This window comes from Onychomys torridus, chromosome 6 (genome assembly GCF_903995425.1).
Source record: "Onychomys torridus chromosome 6, mOncTor1.1, whole genome shotgun sequence".
Classification (NCBI taxonomy): domain Eukaryota; kingdom Metazoa; phylum Chordata; class Mammalia; order Rodentia; family Cricetidae; genus Onychomys; species Onychomys torridus.
Window position 1 is genome coordinate 8,690,624 of NC_050448.1, and position 26,740 is coordinate 8,717,363.

The window sequence follows — 26,740 nt, forward strand, 5'->3', positions numbered from 1 at the left end:
TATCTTATAGAATGGGAGGCAGAGGGGTAGTACCAGTGCATTGCCTTCAGAATCAGGGTTTTCCTCTATTAGGTGGGTTTACAGATATCTCAAGCTTGGCTTAAGGCTAAAATAGTATATAATGTGCAGTGCATGATACATATTACATCCTTAATCATGATTTTCATTAGTCCTGGTGAGAACTTACTGAACGAGACAGGGTTAAATAAGCATGAAAAGTGTTTGCACTGGAAGTTTGTACTTGTCCTGTAGTAACCTGTCCTGTGATCTACATGCCACACTTGAGTTAGTCAATATGTGTGACTACCTTGTGCCCAGCCCTAGCTTGGTCACCTAAGTTGCTAGGTTGCTAGTCTCATTGTGTATAAATAGTATGCCTCTTTCCAAAGTTAAGCACCATGATGGGATCTGATCCGAGAAAAACAGCAAGGCCACATTCCAGAAACTGAATACCAAGACCACCCAAGAAAGGGTGTCAGTACTGAGTGACTGACAAGGACACAACCTAACAAATTCTTAATATTCCAGCACCTCAATGACTCAACACTTAAGCTGTAACTTCAGCCACAGGGCAGTAAGCCACAGCTTCTAAGACGTGTACAAAATATTGATGAGCATTCAAGAGAAAACCACCTGGGCAGTAGGAAATGCCCCGTGATAAAATGATAGCTGCAGGAGAGTCACAGTAGGAGAAGGCCTTTCTTAGAAAAGAAAATGAATTCAGAAGGGCACTCCTATGGAACCACCCACAACCCATGAATTCCCTTCTGAGGCTTCCCTGCTATAGAGATCCCTGAGGACCACTTTTAGGGTGTTCTTGAGGTCTTTAGTAGGCAGAATATTTCAATAAAGTACATGATGAAAACTTTCAAAAGTGAAAAGATAAATAAATTCCTCTGTGTCTCCATTGTGCCCTTTTGCTTTGAGACAATTTCCCATAATGTGACTATGGTTTTGTACTACACACACAAATGTGGGATGCTTCTCTAAAAAGGTAGTTGAGCTGCCCACTCCATACATACATCAGCATCTGCCCTTATCACTGGTACAGACTGACCACCTCTGGTGACTTGTGTGAGTCCAGGTCACCTCTGGAGGCTTGTGTGTGTCCAGGCCACCTCTGATGACTTATGTGTGTCCGGGTCTCTGCACAGATTCTTGCATGCTGAATGTGTGGCTTACATTTGGAGTTTGCTATGTATACATGCTCACATGGTAGAAATAGTGCTTACAACAGAAAGACAGAGTGAGGCAAAGTGATGGAAAGAGAGGGCAGCCCCTGGAGTCTAACACCTCCAAACTAGAAAAGAAAACAAATTTATTTTTAAAAACATTTTTCCATGATGATTTGTATTTGATGGTGCCTTTCATTCATTGACCTCCAAGCAGTAGATCAAAATTCTAGGATTTCTCTCAGCTCTCAAATGGCATTCTCAAGTACGCAGATGAAGAAATTGGCAAATAGAAATTCCAAGGCTTGGGGTCCTTGTGCAGGGCTGTTCCGATCCAGGTCTTCAGGAAAGCTCCTCACAGTAAACACGGGCCCATTTATGTTCCTGCCCTCATATGTGCTGCCAAGACTCCACAGGGTCCTCTTCTGACCCTCCTCTTTTCTGGGCTCTCTGGTTTGGGGTTCTTTGTGGTTTAATTTCTCCAGCAATGCTATGGCTGTTCTCTTAATGATTTGAATCTTCTGTGTTTCTCTTTATGAAAGTTCTCTCTTATTTAAAACCTCCTGACTGGAAAGAGTTCTCCAGTCAGGAAGAAGGATGGTGTGCTGTCCTCCTCTGCAGCCAGTCACAGATTTGCCAATGCAGCGCCTGAAAAGAGCAGAAAACTGAACCAAGTTACAGGTCACAAAAAAATGGGTGGCTACTCTTCCTGACAACCAGAACCAAGGGGGGAGATTGACGGTCACGCTTCCACAGGTGACCTCAACTCCCATAGCTGGTGGCTGAACTGCAGGTCTAAGATACCCGAGGATACAGGGCACCTCATTTCCAGCGGATGCCAGCCAAATGACCAGATGAATGACATCATTGCCAGGGCTGAAAGAGGCTGATGAAAGAGAAAAACCCTACAAATGGTCAGTCTTACCTGATCAGACATCGAGCTGAGGTATTTTAGGACATATGGGCCTGTTGCTTAGCTCCTCTATGCTACACCACTGAGTGTAAATAATACTACTTCTTTAATATAGTCAGGCTGAGAATCAAACCTATTCACTTGTAAAGTGCTTTATATGAAGAGCATGGTGGCATTTCTGTGTCTCTTGCAGACAAATATTCATCTTTTTCTCCATGGCATGATGGCCCTCTGAGGAAACAATACATAATACCCCTAGCAGCATAAGGGCCTTGGAAAACATGATTTTTTTTTTCTGTCAGAGAATGACTTCATTCTTGGTCACATATCTCATGCTCTCTCCTCTCTACCAGGGACTCAGCTCAAACGTCTGTTTCTTGATGCCAGTGAGATCAGCTTCCACATAGCCTCGTGAAGGCATTTGTTCTTATGTTTTGTGTGCTCTCGCTTTGTCACTTTCTGTTATATATATATGTTTAATTCTGATTTATTTGCCTGTTTGTTTTCTAAAGAGAGAACAAAGGCATGGGATAGGATGAATGAAGAGGTGCGAAGGATCTGAGAGGAGATGAGGGAGAGAAAACTGTAATCAGAATATATTATATGAAAAAATAAATAAATAAAAGCGACACTCAGACTACATATTATACATCCACTTTGAGTACACTAAAACATGCCAGTCTTCTTTGGGTCATGCTTAGGCAGCCCCACTCGACACAGAATGCTCTTATGTATGAAGACTCTACTGAAATTTCCAAGCAAACACTTTTTGGGGTTTTTTTTGAGACAGGATTTCTCTGTGTAGTTTTGAAACTTTCCTGGAACTCACTCTGTAGCCAAGGCTGATCCTCCTGCCTCTGCCTCCCGAGTGCTGGGATTAAAGGCATGTGCCACCACTGCCCGGCTTTCCAAGCAAACACTTTACAAAAAAACTTTTGTCATTTGCAACTATTTAAGGAAATATAAATTTTTCTTCTATATTTGGATATGAAACAAAGCATAAAGATAGTAAGACATGAGAGACAATGTGACTTTACATTTCATAGTTTTGAATTTTACATTTCTTCGTTGTCATTGTTATTGAAGATAAATTTTTCATAAAATATATTATGATCATGGTTTCCCCTCTCCCAAATTCTCTCAGATCCCCCACCTCCCTATCCACTCAACTCCACACCTTCTTTCTCTCACTTTAGGAAACAAACAAGCAAAGAAAAAGCAAAAACAAAACAAAACAAAACAAAAAACCCAGAATTTAATAAAACCAAAAATATTAACAAAGAGAAGGCATAAGACATACACACAACCAATAAAAACCCCAAATCAGAAACTGTAATATACAAACAAAAGACCAATAAGACAAAAAAATTCCCAAAGAGATATGAGACAAAAAGTCTACCAAAAATGCCATTGACCTCATTTTGTGCTGGCTGTCTACTGCTGGGCATGGGGCTGTCCTTAAGTGTGGCTAACATACCCAGTGGGACTCCACTGGAGAACTATGATGTTTCCTTTGCAAGCTGATGTCAGTTGGAGATAACTTCTTGGTTAGGGATGGGAGCTTGTGGCTCCTTCTCTTGCTCAGCACTGGGGCCTCATCTGGCTTGAACCTGTGCAGGCCCTGTACATGCTGCCAGTCTCTGTGAGTTCACATGTGCATCGGTCCTATATCTGGAAGACACTGTTTCTTTGTGTCATCCATCCTATCCTACCCAGCTCTTACAATCTTTCTACCTACTCTTCCACATATCCCTGAGCCCTGAGAGGAGGGCTTCAATGAAGGCATTCCATTTAGGACTGAGTGTTCCAAGGCCTCTTGCCCTCTGCATATTGTTTAGTTGTGGGTCTCTGTATTAGTTCCCATCTACTGCAGTAGGAAACTTCTCTGATGATGCCTGAGCAGGACACTGATCTATAGAGAGAGCAAAATGTTGTTAGGAATCATTGCATTTGCTACGTTCTTTTAGCAGACAGAAGTATTTAGTTTTCCTCTAGGTCCATCCATGGCCTATCTAGTCTTAGGCTCTTGGCTACCCAAGCAGTGTTAGGCAAGGGTTCTATCTCACAAAACAGGGTTTAAATTCAATCAGATAGTGGTTGGTTACTCCCACAAAATTAGTGCCACTGTTGCACAGGTTTACCATGGAGGGAGGTCACCGTTGTAGATCGCAGGGTCTGTAGCTAGGTTAGTGGTTACCTTTCTTCTCTGGTAGCTTGCAGAGTACCTTCCAGTTCCATGAACACATGTCAGTAGAGTGAAAACTCTAATTAGGCACTGACTTGACTTTGTAATGTTCAACAAGGTGTGTAAGTGTTGTCTTCAGTAACAGGGCCTTATTTATCATCAGTTTGTAGAGAGCACCCAATGGCCTTGGTGCTCATGAATTGAGTGGGGATTTCCATGTGGTCCCTTTGGCCAATGGCTCAACTAGATACAACCCATTTCTAGCACTGGATGTTTCACTTGGTGGTGAAGGACTTCTAGTTGGGGTATTGTCTCCACTATTATTTGTCAATGCCATTTAAATCTTACATTTCTTTTTCCCTGTTTTATTAAAAATAGGTTCTTTTCTTATACAGTATATCATGATTATAGTTTCCCCTCCCTCTGCTCTTTCCAGTTCCTCCCCACCTCCCCTCCCATCCAGATCCATTCCCTTTCTGTCTCTTATTAGAAAAGAACAGGCTTCTAAGAGGTAACTATAAACCAACAAAATAAAATATAACAACATCATATAAAAAGCTTCACATCATAGTTTGACAAGGCAGATTAACAAAAAGAAAAGTGCCCCCAAGAAAAGGCACAAGAATCAGAGACCCACTCATTCACACACTCAGGAATTCCATAACAATACTAAACTGAAGGCTGTAATGTATACCCAGAGGACCTGGTGCAGACCCATGAAGGCCCTGTACGTGCTGCTTGAGTCTCTGTGAGTCATATGAACTTTTCCTAGTTGACTTAGAGGGCCTTGTTCTCCTGGTATCCTCCATCCTCTGGCCCTTACACTATTTCTACCTCCTCTTCTGGGGGTTCCCTGGGCTCTGAGGATTGGGATTTGATGGAGACCTTCCATTTAATGCTGAGTGTTCCAAGGTCTCTCTCTTTGCATAATGTCTGGCCATGGGTCTCTGTATTTGTTTCCATCTGCTGCAGGATGAAGCTTCTCTAATGATGGTTGAACAAGGTACTGATCTATAAGTGTAGCAGAACATCATTAGGACTTATTTTATTGTTAATTTAAAAAAGTAGTATTCGGTTTTACTCTAGGTCTTTGGCCACTCTAGTCTCTGTTTTTTGGTTACCCACGCAGTGTTGGGTATGGGTTCCATCTCATAGAGGTGGGGCTTATGTCAAGACTGACATTTGTTTGCCACTCCCACAGGCTTTTTATCACCATTGCACTAGCATATTTTGCAGGCAGGACAGGTTGTAGATCAAAGGTTTTGTGGCTGGGTTGATGTTTACATTTTTGAAAGCATGAAGAGCACCTTCCCATACCACAAACACTAGAACACAGGGCTGAAGGCTCTGTGTAGGCACTAACTTGGCTTTTCCATATTCAATGAGTTGTGTAGTATTGACTTCAGCAGTGGGCCTTGCTGTCAGTTTGTGGAGAGCAACTTATTCTCTTGACAACAGCCTGGGTTGTTTGGGGATTTATCCATCCATGTGATTTTTACTTCTCTATAGACTTGGTACAGTTTTATTCTGGTTTCATGGGTTGAGAGTTAGACATTGGGCAAATTATTTGTTTTAGAGCACAAGAATATTGGACATTTTATTGACTCCATTTTAAAATCCTCATATAGAGAAACTTCAGCAGCATTTCCCTATAATATAAATATACAATATTAAAATCCTCCCATTATTCTTTGAGAGCTAAGTAAATAGTTTTGATGTTAACAAGCTCCTTTCACTGGGGGACCAAAGTCAGGTTCTCTCTACCCAACTGAAGTGTGTTTCTAGGCTTTATCTATTTTGTGCTTTGGTTTAGTCACCATGGGTAATTGCACATGTCTGAGAGGTTTCTGTAGAAAAGTTGGATCACTGGCTTTGGAATCCTGACAAATCTAGATGTGAATCAGAGCTGTAATATTTATAGTGAGTATGCTGGGGAAGTTACTTAACCTCTCTGGGTCTTATTTACCTCATTTGTAAAGTCAAATCCTTAGAAACAGCTCCTTCATTCAGCTGTTTGGGGTCATTAAGAACACTACATTATGACCAGTGCATTATCTCAGAGAGCAAAAGCTTAAACTTTAGTCCCTGGAATCCATACAAGGGAAGGGGAGAGGACAGCTCCACAACGTTGTCCTCTAACCTCCACATGTGCATGGTGACACAAACATGCTCATACCCATGCATCAACACACACATGCCTGTCACTGCCACTGTTACTACCACCACTACCAATAGTAATATATATATACATACATATATATATTTATTTATTAATATGGCACAGATGTGCTCTGAATATTGAAATAGTGCACATACAGTTCCTTGCCCACAGTGAACATTGTATAAGGCTGGTTTTGGCTGCTAAAATTTTAGAACCATAATGCTCTGTAAGCTGTTAGAGATGGCTAGCCTCAGGGTTCTGCCAAAGCATATTTCTCAATATCCCATTGGCTGTACTAGTTATCTGCCAGGTTCAGCTTCAAGGAGAAGAGTAATAACTCTTGATTAGGGGGGAGGGGTAGCCAAATGCCATGTTCATTTCTCTTCAGTTTACCACAATTACTAACCACTGAGTAGATCCTTCTGATTCTAAGGGGCCAAATGGTTTTCACATTACTAGGAAGGCTACAATCAAGTAATGAGTCCATCCCTTCCGAAGCAGCTTAAATGGGCTTTCTATTCACATCCATAGCTGAAGGTAACTGACCCTGGGAGAGTTGGAATGCCATGCCTGAAGTAAACAGAGGAATCAGACTGGATTTCGAACTCTTCTGGTTGAAGTGGTAAATCTTTGCAAAGGAACCTATTACTTTACAAGCTGAGACAAGTTGGTGCCATTATTCCATTTTCATTGTGGTCCATGGTCATCAGTTTCTCAGGGAGCTTGTCCCCTGTGCTTATGGCTTAAGGTGTAAGAAGAGTTCATTTACAAAACAGAGTAACAGTGTCCTACCGCTAGTCTAAGGCTGAGGAGAGAGTTCAGTGGAGTGCTTATGTTTCAAGCATGAGGACCTGAATTCATCCCCAGAACCTATGTTAGTGTGGTAGCATGCGCATGTAATCTCAATGCAGAGGTAGGTGGATCCTTTGGGTTTGCTGAATAGCCAGCTTAGCCTGTTTGTCACAGTCCAGGCCAGTGGGAGACCCCATATGAAAACCAAATGTGGGTGGAGTCTGTGGAATGACACCTAAGGGTATCCTCTGACCTCCACATGCACACAAATGTGCACAGTGACACACACAAAACAAACAACTAAAACACAAACCTTTCTGCATCTTTTTTTGCCTCAAGTGCTCTCTTTATTTTGGGGGGAGTGTATGCCTCCCTGCCTTCACTGGGACACACTGTGAGGCTGAAGTGCTTGTGACATACTTGTATGAGTTCCTGTTGTCACTTGTAGCCTGGAAGCTATGATAAATGGCATGCTCACTTACAAGGCTATAGAAGGTTGAGATCAAGGTTATATATTGGGATTACATAACCATAACCCAGAGGCCCTTAACTGCTTGGAAACATGCAGTTTCCAATGCAACATAAACTTAAAATTCAAGTGACTGATATGACACTGGTTGAATCTTGTTATCTATTGATTTTTTTGTCATTGTTGAGAAGACTGGCCACCATGTTTATTTTGTATCTCACTTTGTGACCTTCATATATCTTATTTAATCAGCACAAAAACTCAGCTTGTAATATCTGCATTTCACTGTAGTTGGGAAGCCCAGGTTCCGAAACAGTAAATTGCTGTTCTAAGATCTTGTGGCTCAAAAATGGCAGATTCCAAATTTAGCATGTACACTAATGACCCATCCAACTGTTCCAACCACAAACTCAATATTTACCCTTTCTTCATGACTATAATTGGCTCAGTTTACCTTTACATAGTGATGTAGACCTTGTTCTCACTTCATTCTACTTATTTGATACTTAATTATGTACTGAATGACATAATTATGTGGCTTAACTTTTCTTAATGACATGGTAAGCCCTCTTCAGGCATATCCATCACCCATGATCTTTTTGAAGACCCAGAAGGCAGGCAGCAAATACTTGTAGAACCTGCCTGACTTCCAAGGGCTGCCTAGAATGAGGCTGTCAGGTGCAGTTGGAAAGTGATCTACATCTTTCATCACCTGCATAATTCCTTTTTTAATGGAAGTAGCCACCAGTAGCCTCAGTATGGTTCTTCCTCTTTATAATGAGGCTCCCCAAGCAAAATGAGCCTCCCTTACTACATGGAGAATTAAAAGAGCTGATGTCTACCACAGTACAGTGAGGTGCATGTCAGGACCCCCAAGAACTTGAGGGTCTGTACAGGTCATTCTCTCTGCAGGCCTGCACTGAAGTGGTGGAGTCTACAGTAGCTGCAGGAGGCATGCCCTGGTCAGCAATGCACCATCCACCTCCTGCCTCAGCAACCAGCCCAGCTCAGTCCCCTAAGTCCCCTTTCCCACCATTAGAGCCATGCACCTCCTTAGCTCAGCACCCCAATGCTGTGATCTATTTTGAAATTATCTAGTTTTGTATTTAGTTAAGCTACATGATGAGTAACATGCTTTTGTTCTTAGCCTACAATTTTCTGAAATTTTTCTCCCAGTAAACTTGTTTTTTGGTTTTGTTTTGTTTTATTTTGTTTTTGGTATGGTGGGGAATGTCATCATTTCATCACTCTGCTCCTTCTAGTATCATCTGTTCATTGGGACAACCTTACTGAGGCTCTTAGCGTTGGTCCACCTGCGAGCATCTGTTCTTGTATTCACATATAAACAGGAGTTTACTTGGTACAGGGAATGAAATACCAAACCAATACTGGCAAGATGTCTGTGGTGATGACGGATGGTTTGGAGTTGACAAGCTGATTAGGTGCCACAAAGTGTCATATTATCTAGGTGGCTAGTACCAATATAGGCAGATCAGAAGGCTCTTCTGAGAAGCAACATTGGAGTTGATGTCTAAAGTGGAAGAGAGTAAAGTCTATGGAATAGACACCCAAGTGTCAGTACAAGTACAACACAGTGTCACACACATGCACACACACACACACACCTCATTCAGTGTGAAGAATCACGGGGCAGTGCAGGACTGAGGAGTGGGCCCTGACATTGCCATGGAGAATCAGTGAAGACACCAATGTGGAGTAGAAATGAAGCCTCATCAGTATTAACATGTAAAAGTTATGTGAAGGAAAGAAGACAGCACCCGTAGAAGGTTCTGGAAGGACCCTGTTTTCACACACATGTAGGCTAACAGATGGAAGGATAAAGGTGCGGAGACATATGGCGTGGTTTCTTTATCATAATAACATAATATCTTGCACTCAATGGTAGTCCTTGCTTACTCCTCTGCCTCAGTCTCCCTGGTACAGAGACTTCCCACCTAGTTCAGGAAGGAAACACTGTTTTGAAGTCTGACTGGAGTGCAGACACATGTAAGGTCAGATTGTGGAGGGCACACACATAAGGTCAGATTGTGGAGGGCACACACACACACACACACACACACACACACATAAGGTCAGATTGTGTCGTGTGCACACACACACACAAGGTCAGATCATGGAGTGCACACACACACACACATAAAGTCAGATTGTGTCATACACACACACACACACACACACACACACACACACACACACACACGGTCAGATCGTGGAGTGCACACACACACAAGGTCAGATTGTGGAGCGCACACTCGTGCCCTCCAGGATCAAGTCAGTAGACTCTAAGTGGAAACTGAATGAGTCTTGTATGTCAGAAAACTGACTCTGTGGAGTCTTTTTATGTCCGCACTGTGCCTCCCCCCCTTTTTCATGTTGAGCTCCCTGAAGGTGATGAGGACTCCTGCTTTGTGAACTCCCTTAGATCTCGGAACTTGCCTTGCCCTCTCTCCGTCTGACTGTCATTGGCTTCAGTCAAGGCACTTCAATAAAAGGATACCTCAAAGAACTGAGCCTAACAAAATGTAAATTTGAGCCCATGTGTTTTCCCTTTCTTTTCCTGGCCTTCCCCAGGTATGATCATGTGAGCATCTGAGGAAAATACTTCCCTGAAGCCAGCTGCAGGTTTATCTGACAGCCTCCAGGTGACGTGATGGACTTGCTTCTGTCCTCCAGCCGATAACATGCTCTGTCTGTTAGCGATACAGTGCCATATAGACACAGTGAGCAATTGTGATAGCCCCTTTGAGCTGCCAGTGTGTTATGCTGTGAACATTTTCATTTAACCAAACAGCATAATGATCCTCTTTAAACAACCAAAGGAAAGACTGATAATACATCAGTCTTTGCTGCCGATAGTATTGAAGAATAGAATTCTCCCAGGACCTGGATTTTCATGCCCACTATTTATTGTTCTAACACAGGATGAAGAGGAAGAAATCAAACAAGAAATTAACATGTTGAAGAAATATTCTCATCACAGGAACATTGCAACATACTACGGTGCTTTCATCAAAAAGAACCCCCCAGGCATGGATGACCAACTGTGGGTATGTAGAACTATGCAGATATGCATTTCTCTGTCCCCCTGGCAAGACTTGATGGAGTGACTTCACATTTGATATACTTAGCCTGTGATTTTTATAACATTCTATTCTCAAGGTGAATGCATATATCTATTTTTCATTATATCTAGATCTTTCTCCTATCTCTTTAAAAATAAATCTATTCATTTATTGGTGGACATGTGCATGTGTTTGTGGATACACACATGTATGTACAGGCATATTGAGGTCAGAGATTAGCATCAAGTACCTTCCTCTGTTAGTGTCCACCTTGGATTTTTCTTTTTTTGATGAAGTATCTCCCTGTAGCTGGAGCTCACTGGTTTGGCTGTACTGGCTGCCAGGGAGCTTGTGAGATCTGCCAACTCACTACCCCAGGGCTGAGGTTAACAGGTAAAACCACTCCATGCCCAATTTCTTTCATGGTGGTGCTGGTCATCTGTCCCACCAATGGCAGTTGACAGCCACCACCCCCCTCTCTGCTGTGTTCAGGGCAGATTATCCTTTTTCACCCTTGAGATCTCTGACACTGGGACTTGTTATTTGCTGGGTCCTTCAGGGGGTACAATGCCATCTCGATCCATGACATTCAGGGAAATTTACCTCTTTTACTAATCTTATGAACAGCCTCAGTGTGGCCCGTTCAGTGGAAGGTGGACTGCTTGACCTGCTTCTCTTCATGTTTTGGGTCTCTGCTCCTCTCGTGTGATGCTGCAGGACCAATCACTCTGAAACCTAAAGCCTTGCTCATCTTCTGGGGCTTTAGTTAGTGTCCACCACACAAAGTCCCCTGAGTGGGTGTCTGGCAAATGCCAACGATTGTGATAAGCTGTGTGCCTCCAGCGCTGAGTGCTCCATGCACATTTCTCCAGGCTCAGTCTGGGATAGAAGTTCCTCTGCTGATGCATATGACATTTGAAATCCAACTGAGATAGCAAAATAAGTGTCCACTGAATGCACATCCTGACCAAAAGAGATGTGATGATGTCAGCTCAAACATCAACCAGATTGCATTCCATTGATCCTGAATATTCAGCATGTGGAGGGGGAAAGATCTGCTGGGAAATTTTCCTCAGAGGGCCCATCTCCAAGTTTAACATAAAACTACACTATAGGGCAAATGAATTATGATGGCAGCGATTTCATATGTCATGTGGTTTCTGAAAAAGTTCCATTCAATTTAACAATAATCTCTACCTATACAGTAATGTGAATGTGAAGGTTAGAAATTAGGTAACAGGAGAAAATTAATGTGAATGCACACTCTGATGGGACATGACAAGGAGGTAAGCTGCAAAGCAAATCTTGATGGACTTGACTATATAACTTTTAAAAATTATTACAAAAAATAAAATAGAGATGTAAGTCACTAATTTAGGAAAGATATTCATTTTGTGTATGATGAACAGAGTGTAACAGCCTTCAGATATGAAAGATTTGCAGAATCACTTGAGTTGAAGTAGGAAACCACTAGAAAGGCGAGTGAAGGCCAAGGCAGCAGCTAAAACATTAAGAATTAGTTACCAATAAAGATTGTTTTTTCAATGTTACTCCTGCAGATATTGTAAACTCAGAGACCTCAGCAAGAATTCAGTGCAATTTCTCACCTACAAGATTAGCAGATAGTTTTTGATACCTACCATTCATACCTAATTCTCATGGAAAAGCATGTTGCTACCATTTAACCCAAGGACAGTTCTCTCTCTCTCTCTCTCTCTCTCTCTCTCTCTCTCTCTCTCTCTCTCTCTCTGTCTCACTCTCTCTCTGTCTCTCTCTGTCTCTCTGTCTCTCTCTCTCTCTCACACACACACACAAAGAGAAATGCATGTATATACATATAATATATGTATGTTTGTATATACACACACATGCATATATATTCCAAAGAAAATACATTTGTTTTGAACCAATATTTCTTTAGGAAGAAATTTATTGAAAGGAAAAAGGAAATATTTACATAACTACATAAATAAATTAGCCAATAAGAAATTTACTTAACTATACAGTTAATTAAACTAAACATAGATTTATTCTTATGAATGGATGAACATTAACTATTGTAGTAAGATTATAAATTCTTCCTTAATGAAATATATTATCTTTTCATTTTTATAAGAAAGAAAAACTATGTGTGTATACATATGGTGACAAGGTTGGAATCTCTGGACTAAACATACAATAATGATGAGGAGAATATTTACTTTTATGGACCATTTCAGTCTTTTAATTTTTAATTTAATTTAATTTAATTTTAGAGATACAGTCTCTCTGTATAGCTCTGGCTGCCCTGGGCCTCACTGTGTAGACCAGGCTGGACTGGAACTCACAGAGATCTGCCTGCCTCTGACTCCCAGTTGCTGGGATTAAAGGCATTAACTACCAGTCCAGCTATTTTTCATTTTAAATTTATTATTTTAAAGGTAGAAAATTAAAAATAATATTACACACCCAAATTAACCAGACCCCTAAAACTAGACAACTTGGTGAACTTCTATACAGTTAGAGTAGCCATTGGAGATGGGAGTTATGGAACTTCATTTTGGATTTTATACTTTCTCTGCTGAATATGTTTTTATGCACATATCTACCACAAATCAAAATATCTATGATACAGTTAGAACTAGAAAAACAATTAGCTTTAGATCCTCTTTCATAACTCTTGGCCTTCACCTGCATTTAGTCCTTCCACATCCCATAGTATTTAGACTTTCTTGTTCTGTCCTACATAGTGTACTGTACCCATATGTACAACAGATGACCCCGAAAATGACACTTGTTTTTCCCAGTTCATTGGCAGACTCTGGGGTACCCCTATGCACTCTTAAAGTCTTTGCTACCCCAGAATGAATAACCCTTTCGCAGACCCCGTGCTTGTGATGGAATCCACTTCCTTGTGCAAGATGAGCAAGAACTCTGTTGGGACTCCCTCTGCTAGATCTACCGAGGTTTAACTGGCCAACTTTGATAGTATTGGTGAGGATGTGGAGCATTGGGAATGCTTGCACACTGCTGGCAGGGCTGTCAGTCATTGCAGCCATTGTGGAAAGCCTATGGCGGGATCTTCCAACAGTTCAGTTCTGTTTGTATCTGCAAGAAATGACATCATTGTGTCCAAGAGACATCTGCACACTCATGTTCCTTTGCTGAAAGTGTTACATATGATACAGGAGCAGTGCTGGCAACTTTATGCAGTCTGTGGTCAGGGCTATAGTATCAATGGAAGGATTTAAAAGATAGCTCCTTTTGTGAGGGAATAGGCCAGGCTCTCGATTTTCTTGGATTTGGGCAATTTTTTACAGATTGTCCATTGAGGAAAGGAGAGTGGTAATCTAGCAGACTTAACTCATTTTCACTCTTTTCCTAAACCTTAGACTTTATTTTTATCTCTTAAAAACAGCTGCCATTTATTGCACACATATTGCACGCCAGGCTTTGGGCTGATTGTTGAAACAATCCTTTTTCATATATATAATTCATAGATATAAAATTTTAGAAACATACTTTATCATTCCTTTATATTAATTTTCTTTTGCAGCTGGAAAGAAATTTCACTGTCATTCTCTTGCTGGGCTCCAATGAAGCTGACTGACGTTTTAAACAAAAAGAGGTGTTGAGGAAGCAGGGTATGGGGGAGGGAAAGAGGGGGAGGGTAGGAGAACACATGGGACTGATGCACAAACTGAAAGGGTCTCACCAGTCTGTGCTGGGCGAGAGGAGGCAAGGAGGGTGGGCGGTTACGGGAGAAAGGAGAGGGAAGAAGAGCAACTAAACAAATTATGTTGGAAAATGTAACAATGAAACCTAATATTTGTACACTAATTAATTAATATAACTATGTATTATATACAATACATTATATCACGCAGCATATGCATATGTACTACTTTATCTGTGTATGTATTGCATATATTAGGTATTATGTGTGTATATTGTCTATGATAATTATCTGTGTGTGTGGTGTGTGGGTGTGTCCCCGTGCTTTTCCTAAACATCTTCATGTGATCTTAGTTTGGCATTTGAGGAAAGTGGCAGACCTTTGCACATTTATGGTTTGTCTGGAAGTTGTGGTAGACTTTGTAATTAGGTTGCTGCTTGCTCGTTCTCCTCCTGGCCAATTGCTCTTCCCATGGAGAAGGCTGCGATTTTTGAGAACCAAGAGCTTAGATGTATATATTTTCACTGATTTGTTCCTCAATCATTCTTTCATTTAACATGTACCCACACATACACAACATATACTTGTACACACACACACACACACACACACACACACACACACACACACAAAGACAACATACCTACTAGTGGCAAGGTACATTTCTAAGTACTCATGATAATCAGTGAATAAAAGGGCTTAATGGCTACAATGCAGCTTACATTCTTGCTGCAGATCACAAACAATAAGCATGATAAATAAGGCACTTGCAGAAGATGCTGGAAGCTCATGAGTGCCTGATAAACCAGGGAAAAATTAGTGCGGGTGCAGGTCAAAGCTGCAGGATTCCATAGGATGAATTTTTAGAAGCCCCCCAATTTACATCTTAAAAATCCCACCATGATTATATTACATTAGGAGATAAGGCTTGTTTACAGTGCTGGGAATCAAGCCTGAGGCCTTGAACTTGCTAGACAAGCCCTCTATCCTGAGCCATACTTCCAGCCTATAAGAGTTTGGGGGAGAGTGGTTAGGTCATGAGCATAGAGTCTGTATGATGGAACTGATGCCTTATAAAAGAGAGCCAGTAAGCTTTTCCACTCTTTTGTAGAAATCAGGAAATGTCAGGTAGAGGCAAGAGAATCAGAAGTTCAGAGATATCCTTAGATATATAATAAGTTTGAGGCCAGCCTGGACTATAGGAGACTCCACACCTAGCAGAAGAAGAGGAAGAATTTTAAGCAACCAAAAAAGAGATCAGCAGTTTATGACCAGAAGATAACCCTCACCAGAGCCTGACTGTGCTGCCTCCGGAATTGTGAGGTATTTTTGCTTAGCAAGTCGTCTAGCCTGTGGTATGTGGTGCTTTGTTAGAATAGTGTGAATTAATACATGGTGGTGAGTGGAGTTGTCTGGGTAAGCCCTGCTGTGGGTAACTTGAGGAAAGGCATTGGAGGCCTTCCATTTCTTGGGAACAATGATGAGTCACTGTGACGGGAAAAGTGAGTAGAAGGTAGAAATGCAGGAGAGAGACCTGAGAGCAGATCCTCCATGGTCTTGCTTGCCATTAGCCAGACCTCGGCTTTTATTTCCCTTGAAGGTGGGGAGCCTTTGGAGAGCTCTCGGGAAGAGTAGGATCTGATGCACAAAATGAAGCCGTCCTGTTGGTTGCTGGGTTTTGATCAGACTTGAGGGAGTCAAGGTAGACAAGAGGAGGCCAGTTGGGAGGCTATTTTCTTAAGTGTCCTGATTACATTTCCATTGCTGTGGTAATCACTAGTCTAAAAGCAACTTGGGGGAAGAACAGGTTTACTTGGTTTACAGGTTACAGTCCATCCAGGAAACCAAGCCAGAAACCTAGTTTCTAACTTACTCCGATGCACTTTCAACTCTCTTTCTTATCGGCCCGGGTTGATCTGCCTAAGGGATGGCACTGCTCATGGGCAGCTGGGTCCTCCTACATCATTTGGCAGTCAAGAAAACACATCACAGACATGCTCACAGGCCAGTCTGATGGAGGATACTCCTCAGCTGAAGTTCCTCTTCCCTGGGGTGCTGAGTTGAGAGCCAAGATTATCCACCACAGGAAGCTAACCCCTTTGTTGAACTTGGTAAAAGGAGAAGTAACAGCAGGTGTCCCAGGGTGACAGAGAGTGGCCTGTGTCTGCTGGGTCAAAGCCCCATTGCTCTGACCCCCTCTAGCGATCTTTGACAACACCTGTCACTGAGGATGAGATCAGGCTAGGAAAGGTATCCTAAGAAAAGAGCATACTTTATTTTTGTAATTGCACTTCTATATGATAAAAAACTGAGTCATTGGGGGTCATTCTAGAAACAACAGGAAGCTAGTATTAGATCATAATAGTGATTGAAAGTGCTTACCAAACATAGTAGTGCATACATATTTCAGGGCCTCTGCCTGCTATATTAACAAGAACAATGGTTACAACACTCCCTGCCTACTTACCAATGTGCCAAGTTCTGTTGCTATACTGTGATGCCACGACAATGTTAACACTGCCATATTATTTAATTAAATATCTGTAGCCAATTTACAAATTAAAGATTATCATCTCCATTGTACAAATTAAGAAATTAGACTCAGAGAAATTAAGAAATCTGTTCAAGGTCTCAAAGCTTTTCAGTAATGAAGACAATATATCTGGCTTACTCTGGGGTATGTAATGTCAGAATCAAGCTGTTAAACTTAGTGTTTTTCCTTTTTTGGTCATGAAAAAGTGGTTCTGATATCTAAGTTGGTGTCCTGGGTAGGGCTGGAACTTTGTGTTTCAATAAACTTATTTTGAGATCTGGATCTCCCAGAAGGAGACAGAGGCAGAGGGATCTCTGTGAATTCTAGACCAATCAGGGCTACATAGTGAGATCTTGTCTCAAAATAATAAATAAAAATTTGACTTCATCTCTGATCTTTATTTCTCATTTTCTCCAGTATTTAAAAGAATAGTGAAACCTCTGGGCTATTAAAAAGGCTGCTATGAAGCATGAGAAATATATGTGTGGGAAAGCACACTAAGCCTTTTGGGAATGATTTATTAAATAATTGCAAAGATCAAAGATAGTTGATTCTTCACACTATTGACATTTTGCAAGGATCACGGTAGTATAAAAATGTGTTTTTTAGATGTGTTGCCTGAGGTCGGCCTGATTGCATGAAATATTCCTCAAATACTCCTTTGGCCATGGCTGGAGTTCAGAGGTCTGAAATATATGTTTCACTAGGCGACATGTGTTGTTGCAGGCTTCTGATTGAAATGTAATCTGTGAGAATTCTATCAGGGCCTGTTGTAGAGATAAACTCTTGTTTGGTATCAACTCCACAGAAACACAACCACTTCTGATAATGGCCAAGTAATTCTCCTTTATCAGCTGTTCAGGCCTGATCCGGAAATCAAAAAGGGAGCTCTTTCAATAAAGATTCTCATCTCTGAGGAACAGTGATGCTCTGCACACAGCGTCACCATCTCATCTCTCTCTCCCATGTGCCAGGCCTGCCAGGCTCTCTGGGTTTGCTGTAAACCATTCAGATACCAGAGGGAGGAAAGGTGCTGTCTATGAAATAGGCTAATTCTCAACGAGAACAGCATGAAATCACACATATTTTGCCGTCCTTTGATACTGTCACAACATTCACAGGTCTAAATATTTCATGCAAGGAAGTAAGATTCTAATTAACGTCTGAAATGTAGAGTGGTCTAGTATCATGGCAGATGATTGGACTGAAACAGCAAAATTAGCCTCTCACTAGATTGCAGGGATGTGGATTTCTAGAGCAGAAAGTTTAGATGTTATGTTGTGGAGCTGAGGAGATAGCTCAGTGGCGAAGAGTGCTTTTCTGTACAAGAATGAGGAACTGAGTTTGGATCACAGTACTTAAAACAAAAAGCCAGGCGTGCCTGAGGCTTGCCTATAACCCCAGGGATGCAGGAGGTGGAGATGGGAAGGCCACTGAGGCTTGCTGCTTGCTAGGCTAGATCGTGTTCAGTGAGAGACCCTACATCAGGGAACAAGACAGTGGAAAGTGACACACTCACCTGCACACAGGAACATGCTCTCTTGCACACTTGTGTATACATAGCAAATGCACACAACTTATGTTGTATGTATTTGAGGATCTTTCTGATGGTGGGATGCAACCTGGTCTGATTATCCATGGATCTGGATTCTAGCCTCAGGATAGGCCAGATCTCTAACATGTAGTTTCTATTTTGTAAAATGTGAGTTGGACCAGGTCTGTGTGTTTGCAAACTGACAGACTGGAGGCTAAACATACTTAGTTTGGCCACCATAAGATAGTGATGTTTTAATTAAGTCAATATTAGAAAAATTGAACAGATTCATATGGAAGTCTGGATTCTTTGAAAAGTTTTGAAAATAATCAAATGATCTAGAAATACTGAGCTTGAAATCCCAAACAGCAGCAGTATGTAGAAGCAGTGTTCCAGCTGCCCAGAATTCATAGGTGTTGCTGCAGTCTGTGCCACAGGCCCTGGCTCCTGTTTCCATGGTATACATTCAACTCTATGCCTTGCATTTATTACCCACACCCATGTGAGATCATCATAGAATAAGATGTTGTGATTACTGAATGCATGGTGTCGTTTAACTACCCGTACTCAGGTTGGCCACATACCTAAAACTAAATGTGCTTTATTTTCCGCTTATATTGCTACTGCATTGTAGCAGAAACCACACAACTTCTACTTGGGTTGTTTCAATCTTTTAATGTAAGTCCTACAATAAAACATCTGTATCACAGCCTCATCCCCACAGAGCTCAGGGAACACCGTGGAAGAGGGGGTGGGAAGGTTGGAAGAGCCCACATTGGGGAGCTTTGAAATAGTGTTCTGGACACTGCAAGGCTGCTGCACTCATGAACTCACAAAAAAAACAAAAAACAAAAAACAAACAACAAACAAACAAAAAAAAACAAAACAAAACAAAACAAAAAACAAAAAAACCCAAAAAAAAACGGTGGTTACCTACACAAGACAAAGTCAGCCCAAATCCCAGTATGGGTGGGACAGAGGCCCACACAAAGCCCCAGTCCTAGCTCAGGAGCTTGGTAGTTGAAGATCTGCCTGTAGAATGAGGCAGTTTGCTTCAGGAAAATGGCCCAAGGCAGGTTGCTCGTGCTCCGGTGCATGGTCCTACACCCATGTGCCTAAAGACAACAGTGATAGGCTCAGTGGGTTATGATAAAAGAGCATACAGTTGGGAAGGGAACATTGAAAGGAGGAGAGTCGGGCAGGGGATGGGAGATTGAGGGTGGGTCTGTCACAATATATTTTAAACGTGTATAGAAGTCTTAAAGAGTGAATGAAAAATCAGATTTCATTGTGAGGATTATGTTCCCAAATGTTCAGCCACCTGGAGCTAAGCCTTTGCAATGGGTCATTAAAATTTTTCTTAGTTCCAAGTATCAAAAGTGAGGCTTTCCTTTTCAAAGGAACGTGTTTTAATCGCTGGCTATTGCTTCTGTGAGGAGAGAGCTTCCTTTGCACACAGAGCAGTCATTGGTCTGGGGAAGCAGTTGAATCTCGTTACTGGGAGCAGAAATCTCTACGGTGGATTTATAAATACAGGAATCTAAAATGGTCAGAGGACTAGCTGTGAGAAGCGGCTGCTGCCTCCTGTCCCCGTGGAGGTATCTTGTCAGCAAGGCAGTCAACTGTAAACATAGCAGCACCCAGCCCTGAGTGCGGAGTCTGCAGAGCCCGGTTTCCAGACTGAGGGATTCAAGTCTGAAACAAGATGGAAACACGGTGTCTTTTGTTATCCCCAGGAATTTCATTGAAATCATTTGAACTGCTTTTCACCTTAACAAAAGGATGACTTTGTGTGTGCCCAAAGCTGAATTGTGAAGCTTCTGGTTCCATTTTTAGATGAGCTTTGACCTAATGCTTCTATTCACACCATGCTTCGAAGACCTTCTACTGCCTCCATATTCCATTCTGAATCCTGGAAGTCTAGGGTTGTTTTTTTTTTTTCCTGATTTGGGGTGGGGAGCACTGAGTCTGCATGTTCTGTGTCCAGCCACACACACCCGTCTACACAGAAGCCAGAGGACAGCAGGTGACTGCCCCAACTGTTTCCACATTATTATTTTCAGGATGAAGTCTCTCTCTAACCCCAGCACTCACGGTGTAGGCTAGGCTGCCTTGTGGTCTCCCATGACTCCCTAGATGACTGTGCCCCATTGCTTGGGTATAGCCACGGGCAGCCTAGGGTTTACAGGGGTGTTAGGTATTTGAACTCAGGTCTTCTTGCTTGCCTAGCGAGTTCTTTTCTTGCAAATTGAAACATACCTCCAGCCTGACTTTCCCTATTTTTAACCTTTCTAAAATCTTACTCCTCTCATTCCTAATTTTTCTGTTTGAGTTTCACATTTTGAGATGTAGAATTATATATCATTATCATTGTGTGGGCATGTGTATATGTATATGCAGGTATGTGTTTGTGTCTGTGTAAAGTGCCTATGTGTGTATGTGTTGAAGGGGCTGGGGGGATGCATGGAGAGACCAGAAGACAATTTCAAATATTATTCCACAAGAGCTGTCACCTTACTTTTTGAGACAAGGTCTCTCATTGGCCTAGAGCTTACTGATTAGGCTCGCTCTCCAGCAAGTCCCAGGGACCTGCCTGTCTCCACTTGCCCAGCAACCTCTGCCTGTATTTGTATGTGAGTTCCAGGGATCAAACTCGGTTCCACATGCTTGTGGGGCAAGCACTTTCCTGGTTGAGCTGTTGCCCCAGCCTACATTTCTTCTGTCTTTGAGGTTAATTTCTTTGTTTGAATTTGTGGGGCTTATAGATATATGATCATTCACTCCTACTAAGAAAAACTGTGCAGGAGCTCTTGCGTGGCACTTGTGAAATGTAATGCTGTCACCCTGGCTCTGAGATTCCTGTCTGCTTGGACATGGATGCCTGGTGACCCATGGTCTTGACCTGTAAGCAGGCTTTGCTTGCTAAAGGTATGAAGTTGGCTCATTATTCAAAGTGCCCTTGTTACTCACAAAATAAAAGGTTGTCCATAAGCCTTAGGGACAAAGTTTGGCTCACTTGGCATTCCTTTGCCTTTTCATAACTTACACTTCGTTTGAGAAGTCACAAGTCTAAAAATAAAGTCCAAGTTGTCTTTTCCTCAATGCACGCTCATTTAGAGGTGAATACATGAGGTAGATAGATTTTGTATTTCTTCTTGAAGGCATTTCTTAGTGTGCGGCTAACTTCCCCAGTGAATGAAGCAGCTATTTCTTAAGAAGCTGCTGGAATCGAGTTTGGTTCACACCATCATAAATCATGCAGATGGGAGCTATGGCCATTCCCAACCATGCAAGATAAAAATACCTCATGCCGCACTGAGGTTTCTAAACCTTCAAGGTCACTAGGCTGATTCGTTGTGGGGCTGGGAGTTCTTGGAAGTTGCTTCTACACCTTTTCTTAGTCTCTTCAGCTGCCTGGTTCATCTTCAGGAGAACTCCATCTGCCTGACCCTGTTAGAACCCCTTCCTTCCAATGCCCCTTTACCATTAAAGAGAATGGATCTGTTTGTTCACTGTTGTTTATTCTTCTGGGGACTGACCAGTGACATTTGAGAGGAATCGGTTCCTGTCCAGGTATTCTGGATTAGTGCCTACAGTATTCATATGCCATCTTAAAGCCTTTGTTCCTTGTTATAAGAACTTAAAGCCAATTAACTAGCTAGTGACTTTCCCTTTAGGGACAAGGGAACCACCTCAGAATTAACCTTAAATTCCCTCAGAAGTCACTGGGGCTGTAAGGAGAAGGTGCCTGTGTTTTGTGATTCTCTTCCAAGACCTGGGCTCTGAGCCCTGTGAAGACTGAAGTCAGGGCTGACTCCACACTCCTGTCACTACTGGGAGACAGAGACTGGAGCACAATCCTTAGCCATCGTGTGTGTGGGTGGCACACATGGACGACTTCATACACACATATGTGTGTGTGTATGTGTGAGTGTGGGGGGGTGGGTAAGAGAGGGGGAGAGAGACAGAGAGCTCTGTGTATTCTGTGTATATATTAAATAGAGAGAGATGTTAGAACCAGAGCTTCCCACATACTCTACCACTAAGAAATACCCTCACCCCAATACTGCTAACGGACAATATTATGTTTCTTAGTAAGATGAGACAACTAAAAAAAAAAAAGCTATAGTAATCGACCGTGCAAATTGTGAAATATGTCAGGACTCAGTTCTTAGAAAACAACGTTTTTTTACTTAGACAGACATAATTATCCAAGTAATCCAAGCATTTTTATTTTCCTTAGTCTGTTCACATTATACCATGCTCTTTTTAGAATACATCCTCCAGGCCCCAAGCCAGTCCCCATCTGTCTAGGCACATTTATTTCTCTCCCTACGTTCAATTTCGCCTCCTTTCCTTCTTCCCAAGTAGTGTGAATATTCTTTTAGTTTCCGACCCAGTTGTTCAGATGATGTTGATGAGTTTTAAGTCTCAGATTGTTTTTAGCATCCTTTTCCAATACTCCCATCCCTGCCATCTTCCAGATAGAATGAGCCATTTTCTGGAGGGTAGACCATCTCCTTGCTTTGTAGTACAAAGCAAAATGGCTCAGCACCCTTCACTAGATGCTCTAGAAGCACCTATGCTCAGTACCTTTCTAACATCTTCCACCGTGTGTCATTGCCTTGCAAGGGAAGTGGACATCCAGAACAGAGTGACACCATCCTGCAAGGCAGAAAGTAATGTGTATGTTTGAGGATTTTGGTTACTGTCAGCTTTTCATTTATTAGTGAAACTGATGTTCACATCAGATCTGTAAGTCGATGCTTCGTGTATTGGTGGTAGTATTAAGTCAACTCCATATAGTTAAAAGGGAGGTTTATTTATAGGGTAGCTTACAAGTGGGGGGACAGGTTACAGGGTACGGGAAAGGTGTAGCACACTCCAGCAGTGTTCTCTGGAGAACTCTGCTCGGTCTACCTCCAGCGTCTAGGATCCAGGAACCAAGAGATCCAGCACCCAAGAGATCCAGCACATCCAGATCTCAGATCTTAAGGGCTCCTGTCTCAGCCCCACCTCGTAGGCATGGCAGTTACTGTAAGCCGCAATGGGGATAGTACTTCCAGATCAAAGCTGTAACAGCTACCCACTACATTTGTGTGTATGCATGTTAATTTATGTGTAATGTACCTGCACATGTGTATGTTAGCATGTAGAGACTGGGAGTCGACCTCTGATATTTTCCTCAGGAGCTGTCCATATTGTGTGTTTGTGTGTGTGTGTGGATAAGAACAAGTTCTGGGGGATCCCTTATTCTACCTAATTAGGACGCCAATTAATTTAGAATGCCTTACCAGCAAGTTCTAGAGCTCTTCCTGCCTAGCACTGCTGTTACAGGTGGATTTACTACACCCAGCTTTACCTGGGTGCTGAGTGTGGAACTCAGGTCCTCATGCTTGCATGACAAACATGTCAAAAACTGACCCATCTTCCTATTCTGCAATGCTTGTTCATTAAATTTTGTCACTGTGGAGATGGGGCAGCGCTGAGTCTCTGGTGGCTAGGGAGTGGGTCTATGGTGGCTGCCTTTTATTGTTACTTGACAGAATCTAGAATCACCCAAAAGAAAATGCTCTGGCCAAGTCTGTGAGGGTGTATCTAGACTAGGTCAGCCTACAGCTATGTTTGTGAAGAAATATCTTAAGTTCATTGATATAAGAAGACTTGCTCACTTTGGGTGACACCACTCCATGCACCAAAAGCAGAAATCCAGCTGAGCATAAGCATTCTTCTTGCTCTGCTTCCTAACCACGGATCCAATGTAAACAACTGCTTCAACCTTCCAGCACTTTCTCACCATAGCATTTACTGTAAGACAAAATAAACCCTTTCTTCTTTTTTGTGAGATCATTTTATCACAGCACCAGGACAAGTAACTAATACAATGTCTAAGGTCACAAAGCTACATGATAGAGAATGTTTTTAACCCGCTCTGCATCCTTCATGTGTGTCATTCTGGGTAAGGCCAAAGACCATTTCCAAATTAATAACTGAACTGAGAACTGAGAGAAGGAGAGACATGGAAAAGATTTCTTTGTTAATTTTTTGTTATTGTTTGTTTGTAAATCACCAGATTGTAAGAACCCAGCACGTTAAGTTCTCAATGAGTGTTGTGTGTCTTGCTGCCCAATATAAACTCTTAGAAAATTATCTTTCAGGGGCGATATTAATGACCCATTGCATCTTCCTTGTGAGATGTGAAGTGATTGACTTACCACACTCAGCTAGGCTTGCCATGGTGAGCTCTGGGGCTATTTAGTAAGAGGATAGGAAAGGTCTCTGCTGTCTGGTGGCAGTGATTATCAGTGTTGCTGTGTGGCTGCAGGGACCCATTGCTAGCAAGTTCTGATTTCTTTCCACTTCTTTCTTTCTTTTTTCTAGCCCTATTACATAATTTAACAATCATTTTGTTCCTTAGTGAGATGGAAAGAATGGAGCAGCCTTCAGCTGGAGCTGAATGGAGAAGCAGATTATAGACATCATTGGTGCCTGGCTAGAGCAGAATTGTTTCCCACTGAATACTTGAAAGTATTTTGTCCAATCTAATTTTGAAAGGCTGGAGTTCTGGGTTTCCACTGCTCTTCTTGGGAACTGCAATTATGTGGCCTAATAGTAGGACATTTTCTCCCAGTGACATGGCCACTGCTGATGCATCCCTGGGAGGTCTTGCCACTATGTGATTGGGAGAAAGGGTGAAGACATGTTTGGCTCACATGGGAAGACAGTAGTATCCTCTGTCTCAGTAAGTGTTTTTGATCCATCCTGCTGGCATTGAAGCGTGATTTTCTATGGAAGGGCATTTTCTTTAAAATAGGAAATTCCTCCAAATCACGGAAGTAGAAAGAACTGTACTGTAAGAAGCACCCATGCACTCCAACCACCCTGGGCAGCAGGCCACCACTGTCTGATCCCCTGCCTCCCACAAGATCCTTTGTTCCCCCACTCAGGCCTTAAAACAAATCAAATACGTTTAATTCTGGCAAAATATATATAGTATTAGATTACTTCAATTTTAGCTACTTCTAAATTAGTAACCCAGAGGCATTCAGTATATTCATTTTGTTGTACAAAGCACCCCACTCCCTAGTGCCAGAATTATACATGCCCCCCCCCCAAATCTATATCTATTAGGTTGTCAGTCCTGCTCCACATGAGCATTCCCAGGAAACCTCTGGACCTGCTTCCCATTGCTGCAGAGTCCCTGGTGTGTCTGTGTTGTAGGAATGGAGTCCATTCCAGGGCCACCTTTGTCTCTTCTTTCATTCACATGATGTCTTCCCAGCCCACAGTCTGTTGAATGGGCATACCACAGTTTGTTTCTTCTATCTGCTCATCTGTTGGTGAGATTTTGTTTCCAGCTTCTGTCTTCTGTAAGTAGCACTGCCATAAATTATGTGGGTTTTTTGCTGAACATCAATTTCTAATTCTCTGTGTATAAATCTGCAAGTGAAACAACTGAGTTTTATATTGATTTTACTTTTAATTTGCTGAGAAATTCACAAACTATTTTCTAGAGTTACTGCACCATGTCATTAGCAATGTGTGATGGTTCCAGTTGATCTACATTTTTAAAAATTATACTCATCCTTATGGATGTTATGTCACTTCATTGTGGCATTTTTGTTTTTCTCGTGACTAATGCTGTTATCAGCATCTTTTCATGCCATTACTGGGCATTTTATACATAATGCTTTTATTGGTATCTTTTCATGTTATTGTTGGTCATTTCATATTTTTTTTAAGTTTACTTGTTTATTTAAAGTTGTTTTTTCATTTTACATACCACCCACTGTTCCCCCTCCCTCCCCTTCACCTGCTCCCACCCACCTCTCCCCATCCCACCCCCACCCACTCCTCATAGTGGGTAAGGCCTCCCTTGAGTATTCCACACAGGCTGGCCTATCAAGTTGAGGCAGGCCCAAGCCCCTCCCCCTCTGCATCTTGGCTGAGTAAGGCATGGCCCCATAGGGAATGGGCTCTTAAAAGCCAGTTCATGTACCCAGGATAAGTCCTGGTCCCATTGCCAGGGGACCCATAAACACATGAAGCCATACAACTTTCAGCCTCATTCAAAGGGCCTAGTCTGGTCCCATGCAGGCTCCCCAGCTGTCAGTCCTGAGTCCGTGGGCTCCCACTACTTTGAGTCAGCTGTCTCTGGGTTTTTTCCCATCATGATCTTGACTCCCCTTGCTCCTATAATCCCTCCTCCCTCTCTTCAACTGAACTCCAAGAGCCTGGCCAAG

General features: G+C 42.1%; 1 protein-coding gene across 8 annotated transcripts in view; it reads left to right on the forward strand.

Annotated features, from left to right (window-relative positions):
* Nucleotides 1-26,740, forward strand: part of Tnik (TRAF2 and NCK interacting kinase) — a 423,448-nt gene that overhangs the window by 258,810 nt on the left and 137,898 nt on the right. For all 8 annotated transcript variants that reach the window (XM_036189717.1, XM_036189718.1, XM_036189723.1 and 5 more), the window contains exon 4: nt 10,635-10,760. In XM_036189717.1, coding sequence (XP_036045610.1) covers nt 10,635-10,760 — 126 coding nt within the window. The remainder of the gene's footprint in view (nt 1-10,634; nt 10,761-26,740) is intronic.